Source organism: Triticum dicoccoides, chromosome 2B, assembly GCF_002162155.2.
Source record: "Triticum dicoccoides isolate Atlit2015 ecotype Zavitan chromosome 2B, WEW_v2.0, whole genome shotgun sequence".
Taxonomy (NCBI): domain Eukaryota; kingdom Viridiplantae; phylum Streptophyta; class Magnoliopsida; order Poales; family Poaceae; genus Triticum; species Triticum dicoccoides.
The window spans coordinates 424320372-424329166 of NC_041383.1; the positions used below are offsets into that span (position 1 = coordinate 424320372).

The following is an 8795-nucleotide window of genomic DNA, read 5'->3' on the forward strand; positions in this document are numbered from 1 at the left end:
CTTGATCATCCCGATATCGCCCATTCCATTCTCTCATGCTTGCATTCGATTTTGATATTGTTATTGTTTGCTCCTATTCTGATGCATAGCCTGCTTTTGTAACCTGCTCATTGTACCTTACCTGCTTACCCTAAACTGCTTAGTATAGGTTGGTTAGTGATCCATCAGTGACCCCCACCTTGTCCTTGTTTCCCCTGCTTCATCATCGATGACTCGATTAACGTGATCGACGACCAGAGCCCGACACCTCACATCACATCACGCCCCTTTAGTTGCTCGACTCTGCAGAGCTACTATCGAGTGCCGAGGGTGATCCCTCATAATGCACCCCTGATGATAATTCTGTAGTGTAGCTATTCGGTCGTGGTCATCGAGGGTGATTTCCTCTTTCACCATTCCCGATACGGCTCTGTCGTTCAACACCTCAAATGTGAACCCCGAGGGTGGTCCCTCTTACGTTCACCTTGATGATTACATTGAGTGGAATCCACTGGGGGTGATTCCTCGGGTTTTCCTATTGATGTCTGGACGCATAGTTACCTTGACTTTACTCGAGACCATTGTTGAAGTCGGGTCGGCCCTGAGGGGTACCCGTGAGTTGATCTGAAAGTCGGGTGGGCCCGTAGAGCACCCGCGAATTTTCCACATGGCACGGACGGGCAGTCTGGGCCCTTGACGTAAGTCCATGAGACGGGGCGATGGGGTCACCTTATCGTGAGTCTCTGCTCGTTTCCGCAAGCCCCCAATGCACTAACTAGTTTGGGTATTTGTTCTGAGTTGGCCTCTGGCCCTTACGCACTAACCACCACACGAGAATAGGTATGGGCCTCGACGTCGCAGTATTAGCCAAAACTTTGCCAGACGTCCAGTTCAGTAGTGCGGCACGGTTGGGTCGTGTTGGCCATCCGAGGGGGTGCTGGTATTCACCCTGCTCGCAACGACCCAGAGTGATGCGGGCGATGGGCCCAAGACCACGGAGCGCTTAGGATGTAGACCGGCGGGGACCTCTCTGCTGAGCCTAGGTAGGGCTGCGACGTGTTGATCTTCCAAGGCCAGGCATTGACCCTAGAAAGGTGTGTCCGGCCAGAGTGATCGAGCGTGTTGGGTAACATGGTGCACCCCTGCAGGGAAGATATATATATTCGAATACCGTGGCCATGATAATGGACGTTCAGACTTATATCCTGATCTTATATAACTAGAAATGGATACTTGAGATATGTGATGGATATGTGGCTCCGAGATTGCTTTCTCGTAAGGAGTCGAGGAAGGATCTCTGGGCGTTGTTGTTACAACATGCTTGTTAATTAAACTGCTATTCTTTACTCTTCTACATGCTGCAAGATGCTCGGAGCTGCGTGAAGATGCTAGTCTTCGATAGGCTAGGCTTTCCCCCTCTATTCTGGCATTTTGCAGTTCAGTCCACAAATACAACCCTTCCATTTGATACAAATGCATACTTAGTGTAGATCTGATGCTTGCGAGTACTTTAGATGAGTACTCACGGTTGCTTTGCTACCCCTTTTCCCCCTTCTTTCTTCTTTTTGGTTGATGCAACCAGATGGTTGATCCTTGGAGCCAGATTCCATCGCCGGCGGATACTACTACATGGAGGCCGTCGAAGACCAGGAGTAGTTAGGAGGTCCCAGGCAGGAGGCCTTGCCTCTTCGATTGTGTTGCTTTTGTGTTAGCCTTCTTAAGGCATCCCTGTTTAACTTATGTCTGTACTTAGATATTGCTGCTTCCGCTGACTCTTGTGTATCGAGCTTGTATTCGAGCCCTCGAGGCCCCTGGCTTGTAATATAAAGCTTGTATTATTTTAATTTGTGTCTAGAGTTGTGTTGTGATATCTTCCCGTGGGTCCCTGATCTTGATCGTACACATTTGCGTGTATGATTAGTGTACGGTCGAATCGCGGGTGTCACACCAGGTTTGTCAACAGCACCGACTACAAGTTCGCCACGGTGGAAACCACCGACTATGTAAAAGCACTCAGGGTTACGGGCTTGGCCTGCAAGAACCTTGTCAAAATCTGTGAGCACTACAGGGTCTGGGGCAGCACGAAGAAGGACTCCCACATTGAACTCGCCTAGGCCATCATCGACCCGTACTATGAAAAGATGAAGTAGGATGCCAACAGAACACGTCCCGTATCCTGGAACGGGGCCTGGATGCGGCAACTGGATGAACCTCACATCAAGTTCGCGGCCAAGAGCGTGTACACATGCTACGAGATGTACAGGCAGATCGTTGACATGAGGAAGTGCCTCGTTACCGAAATCGATGAGGCCGGATCAAGCCACAAGTAGAGCAGTAGCGGCAAGCGTCACAAGAAGTAGATGATGATCATTTATCCTAGTCAATTATGCATGTAATATATAGTTGACTTTGGTGTGTGGAAATATCATGTGTGTAGTAGCCACCTATGTAATTATGCATGTAATAGTTTACTTTGTTGTGTGCAAATGTCATGTGTGCAGCAGCCACCTATGTAATTGGATGTTTAATTTGGTTATGCAACCATGTCCTTACAAGTGTGTGTGTGTCTATATATATATATATATTTGTTCTGTATGCAATGCCAACGAACAACACACATGTCTTATTAGCAGCAATCGTTTGTGTTATTATCAATCTTCGCACACATTTCTGATTACAGATCTGTTTGCCGTCTATCACACACATCTTGTTAAATTGAACTGTTTCTGTTATCTTTGCTCAACGCAAACAGTTCATCTGACTGAACTGTTTGCCCTCTATCGCACACACCTTGATCTCGCTGACCTTTTTTTGTTCTGCCTATTCACAAACAGTTCATCCGAGTGAACCGTATGTCGTATATCACACACACTTTCATCTGGCTGCCCGTTTTTTTTCTTCTGCCTCATCACAAATAGTTCATTGAACTGAACTGTATGCTCCTCATCGCACACGCAACTAAATTCTGAACCGTATTTGATGCATATGTTATCGCAAATGTTTTGCATCTTTTTTCCATCATCGTTTGCGACTATTGCATCGCACACAGTTTTGTTGAAGGGTCTCTGATCGTAGTGTCGCGTTAGCAGCATCCTGCGGTAGTGACACAACTTAGTATTCTCAGCAATGAAACTCATTATTACTATTTTTTGTGGGTGTGCAGTGAAACCCATTACAACTAAGTAAAAAAATCTATTGCATGCTGAAAGAAAAATATTTTTGTTATTTTTCATGTATAAGGTAATGCATTAAATTAAACTAAGATAAATAAAAATAACTAAGCAAAGTAGATGTTGTTTAATTTGTAGGAATATAATCCGTAGGAATGATTCTTAGGGAAATTTTCCTAGTTTATTTCATTGGAAATTTTGCATGAAGCATGAGCTCTTGAAAAAAGATCATATGCTTCATGTAAAAGACACTTGTACCAAATTTCTTTCTGTTTTAATCCATAAGGTTCAAATAGGCAGGGCATAGGAATCCTCCATTTTTTTCCATCATACTTCTTTTGAGTAATCTAAAATATCTTGTATTAGTTTGTAGTGTTAGTATTTTCCAAAAATACAAAGGTGTAAATGGTTGGACGCGCACCCACGTGAATAGTAAATTCAAAAAAATACTAGAAAGATTAAAAAAATCTAAAAATTTTGGGTAACAAACTTGGTCAGTCATTCTACTCACGTGTGAAGTTTCATGAAGTATTGACACCCATGATATTCTTAGTGAACACAATACAATTGGGACCTTACTATTCTTTAAACAATGTTTTTTTAATATTGCTTCGACTTTGTCATTTTTGCCCCGAATAACAAGGATGTAAATTTTTTGTGAAACTTCATACGCGGGTATACCTATTGACTAAGATGTTATAAAAAATATTCATAATTTGTTTTATTTTTTCTCGTAATTTTTTTAAATTTACTATTCATAAAAGGTGCGCGTGGAATCATGCTTACCAAATCCGCGTCCTAGTAATTTTTTTTCCTATCGTGTGAATTAAATCAAAGAGCCATGAGCATTATGTTTCCTCAAAAATATAAAAATAAAAATATGTAGTATGTTTCTAGGAGAACATAGAGAACAGAGTGACCAACGATCAGAAGTGGCGCGGATGTATAGCATGTGCCTACTAATTTTTCACCGTGCCACACCCACCAATACGGTCACTTCCCACCCGTTTCCATATATAACGGTCAACTACCTCCTCGTCCCTAACCTCCACAGCCCTCTTCTCCCCTCCTCTCACCCAAGCACGCCAACGCACACTCAAGTCTCCAATGGCCAACGAGCACTTCTTCCCCGGCGAGTACTTTTCCTCCGGCCTCGCCGCGTCGTTCCTTGGCGCATCCTACGTGCAGCCGCCGTGTTCAGGGTTCGAGGCCGCCGCGGCTATGGCCTTCGGGCTGCCGTGGGCGGACCAGCATCTTCCAGTAGACTCCTCAGCCACCACGGCGCACTTTGACTCCGCGCTCAGCTCTCTGGTCTCGTCTCCTGCCAGCGCCACCGCCGGCGGAGGCTTAGGCTTCGCGCACGGCGGCGAGGATGACGTCGCCATCGGCGACCTGATCGGCCGGCTCGGTAGCATCTGCAACGGCGCCAGCGCCAACAACTCCTGCTACAGCACGCCTATCAGCTCCCCTCCACGCGGGGCGCCGCAGGCGTTCCGGGGCTACGGCGCCATCGCCGCGCTGGAGACCGGCAGGCTATCCCGGGTGTCAAGCAGCAAGTCGCTCGTCGGCAACACCTCCGGCGTTGCCGCGACGGCACCATTGGATCAGAGCGCCCAACTGGAGATGAGCCCCGAGACGGACAGCCAGCCCGCAACCGCAGTGCAGGACCCGCCCACGAAAAAGGGCGCCGCCGGTTCCGCGCGGAAGCGCAAGGCGGCCCCGGCGAAGGGCAAGGCGAAGGCTTCTTTACCCGCAGTACAGCCCAGTTGCTCCGTCAGTGCTTCTTCTCCCTCTCATTTCACAGATGTTGGCATCAATCAAGGCCCAGTTCGTTGGTGATACTATGCCAAGTAACTCCGTGGATAATATATAAATTATTGGCGCAAATGCAGATGGCGGCAATCAATACGAGCCCGCCGAAGCGGCCGAGGGTCGCCGACGGCAGCAACGACGAAAACCCAGGCGCGGTGGAGGAGGAGAAGGCGGAGCCGGCCAAGGACTACATCCATGTGAGGGCGAGGAGGGGGCAGGCAACCGATAGTCACAGCCTCGCCGAGAGGGTACGGTACCTACCGAGCTCCTACCTATCCTAGCTGATACTACACATTAATTCCCAAATCCAAATGCACGTCACTGTAATTTACTCCCTCCGTCTCAAAATGCAAGACGTTTTTTGACACTGTGATAGTGGAAAATAACATCTTACATTTTGGGAATCACTTGAGCGTACTACTACCTTGTGGTTGTTATTCAAAAAGAATTCATGTGTGAAGACTTTGCTTGTTCTTACTTGGTAGGTGAGGAGGGAGAAGATCGGTGAGAGGATGAAGCTGCTGCAGTCCCTGGTGCCAAGCTGCAACAAGGTACTACTGTATGTGTTTATGCATGTATGAACACACCGGAGCCGCAATTTCCTTGAGGTCAAATTCTCTTACTAACTTGGACGGTTAGCATGCATGTGAAGGCGGGTACGCATAGATAACGTTCTGGAGACTGTGTCCATGTCTAAAATACTTTCATTTGAACAAACGAAATTCGTACTACTCCATACTTAGATGTTGTTGTCAGCTACCGTTTGTTCATTAGCTATTTGTTAGACAAGTTCATTAGCTACTAATCGCTACTGAGGATGTAATTATATAGTAGTTGGACTTTTTGCTAGCTAGAGCGACTCCTCCACCGAAAGTAGGAAGAAAGCGAGCTAGCTATGGTGAAGTCTGGGATTTGGAGGCAGTAATTTAGTAATTTGGACCGTAGTGGTCCAAGAGCTAGCTAAGCTAGCAGCACTAGTCATAATTAGTTGCGACGTTCCGGCTTTTGGTGGAGGATGATTTGTTAATCAATGGAAGGTGCGGGTGGTTTAGGTGGCGCGCACGATTACTTTAGTGCCCAATTATTGCGGCGGCGGTCAAATTTTGGTTTGTTTAAATTTTTCTCCTTGCGTTTTTTAGCTGCTTAATTATTAACCATCACATGCGATTGTGCGGTGGACAGATCACCGGCAAGGCACTTATGCTCGACGAGATCATCAACTACGTCCAGTCGCTGCAGCGTCAGGTCGAGGTATAACCACCAAAGATGCAACATGCATGTCGCAACACTCAACTTTCTTTCTTTCTTTCTTTCAGAGCTGAACTAACTAATAATCTGTGCATTCCTTCAGTTTCTGTCCATGAAGTTGTCGACCATGAATCCTCAGTTGGAGCTCGACGAGCAGCAGATCCCGTCCAAAGAGGTGAGAGCTCATATGACACGTATATAAATCGAACTTGGCCGTCAATCTCCACAGCGGAACTTCTGCTAGACCAGTTGAATTGATGTGAGGGAGATAACCACGACTATTTCCATATGAACCAGATGGCAGTGCCCGGCTTCTCCTACGCCGGTTCACCCGTCGCCGTCGCGGCCGGCCACAGCCACGGGGCAGAGCTAGAAGGCACTTTCAGCTGGGAGCAAGACCTCCAGAGCATGGTGCAGATGGGGGGAGCCAGCAGCAGCCATAGGCAGGACCCCCAAGCTTTCTACGGCGAGTGAAATACCAGATCACCTTTCCTTGGTTTCTTCATGTCCTGAAAACGGCCGGTTCTCGATTCTGTGCTGAGGTTGCCCTGTTTGGCCCGTTCATGTCATTGAATGCAGGCAGTGGCCAGCCGGCGACTACAGTAAATCACATGAAGGTTGAACCATAAATGTGCCTGCCCCTGCCTTCTGTACATACGCCAGCCGCCCCTCTTTTCTCTTCTCCCTGCACAGCAGCTCAGAAACTATAACAATCATTACCACATGACAAACGAGAAACCAGCAGGTTTCAGGCTTTTGGGTGCAGATGCAGTGGCATGGCAGAGTAGTATGATTTTGGGTGTATGCGTGTTGAAAAATGACGAGAGGGGCCAGGGATTGTGTGATGAACTCCTGGTTGCATTGCATGCCCTAACTGTAGAAAGTACTCCCTCTGTAAATTAATATAAGAGCGTTTAGATAACTAAAATAGTGATCTAAATGCTCTTATATTAGTTTACGGAGGGAGTATGTTGTGGTAGTTTCTCAACCCGGAGAGGAGCCTAGGAAGGATGGCAACTTGGAAAGCATGAGAATGCAGAGAACAAAGAAAGTTACCTTCCCTTTTGGTGTTTAATTTATGTCGTAGATCAACCATGTCTTTGATCTCGTTTTTGTTTTGGATGCCTCTAGTATTTACTCCAACCAATGCCAACATGCATATTCCCCATGTGTTCCTTTTTTTCATTTTTTGCTATATCATTATGAGCCCACATCTTATGTAAATACTATATTTCCCCAACAGTGGATCAAAATACGGTAGGTCAAAGATCCAAAAAACATGTTGTCAGATTGTGTATCTGTGTGCTGTTCCTCAATGAATGTAGCTGATCCTACTGCACAGTTGAACCAGAGAAACCGTGGCTTCAACCATTAATGGCAGCACCTACAAAAGCAAGAGAAGAAATTACAGCCGTTGGGTAGGTACTACTAGTGCTTAGAAGTTAGAACCAAGACCCACTTGCATCAATCAGTGTTAATCATGAGCTTTGTTACCTTCCCATTTGCAATGATTGGTAGATGGGCGTGTCTGTTGCCATATCCTAATCACACACCCTTCCCACAGTGTATGTGTTGTGTACCTTGTGCGTGTGGAATCTAGAGGGGGGCCATTTCTTGGAACACAGCTAGCATGTGGGTCACATCCCATCCACCTCTCACTTTTGGCCTTTCTCTCCTGCCCTAGGAAATTCAACAATGCCACCAAGCTGACAACAAACAGGTAGGATGGTACTTCTTCAGAGTATCGTAGTAGTCCTTATTAAGGAGAGTCCACTTTCGGAACCTTAGGTTCCGCTGGTAATTCTTGTTGTTTTGTGAAGACCTTCCATAGGGCATCTTCAACGCTGTTCTCTAAATCGGACACCATATCAATCTGCGAAGTGGTGAGAACCAGTCAGCTGGCAATGTTGTGGGAGCCGGCCATCCAAAATTGTCCCCTAAACTTTCGTCTCTTTTTCTAAAAGTTCGCAAGTTCAAAATAATCACATATCAAATCAATGATTGAAAATGTTCAAATGCGACACTAGTTGTAATTTAAATATTACAACCCAACAAAGTTTTAAAATTAGAGTAGTTCAAACTTGAAATCAGCTAGCACCTATGGTCTAGTTGCTCCCTTTAACCGCCCATAGGTGCTCAATCAAATCTTTCTTCAGTTGATCATGAGTTGCTCGATGCCGAATTTGTTGATGCATTTTGATCTGGAAGTTCAAATCAATCATGTTCTCAAATTCAAGAGCTACGGCAACATCTTCACCCACGTCCTTCACGATCATGTTGTACATGATCACATAACATGTCATCATCTCCCACAAGATCTCCAGATTCCATTCTTTAGCAGTTCCACGGACAATGGCAAAACGGACATGGAGCACTCCAAATGCCCTCTTCACATCATTTCTAGTTGTTTCTTATCTTCGGGCAAGACGGGACATTTTTCTGACCAATTGGCTCAGAGACGGTTTGTGGAAAGGTAGCCCACGAAGGATAGATACTGTCAACCAGGTAGTAGCTCATGTTGTATTCATGTCCATTGACAGTATAGTTGCAAGGAGGAGCTTTCCCTTCAGTCAGCCTAGCAAACAC

At 46.2% G+C, this 8795-nt stretch overlaps 1 protein-coding gene across 1 annotated transcript; it reads left to right on the plus strand.

The window, feature by feature from the left end:
• The first annotated feature begins 4200 nt into the window (after positions 1 to 4200).
• On the plus strand, positions 4201 to 7264 carry LOC119364025 (transcription factor bHLH62-like). The gene is made up of 6 exons (XM_037629425.1): positions 4201 to 4922; positions 5042 to 5209; positions 5447 to 5512; positions 6144 to 6212; positions 6313 to 6384; positions 6507 to 7264. The coding sequence occupies exons 1-6, from the start codon at positions 4257 to 4259 to the stop codon at positions 6681 to 6683; spliced, it is 1218 nt and encodes a 405-aa protein (XP_037485322.1). The 5' UTR covers positions 4201 to 4256; the 3' UTR covers positions 6684 to 7264.
• The last annotated feature ends 1531 nt before the right edge of the window (positions 7265 to 8795 follow it).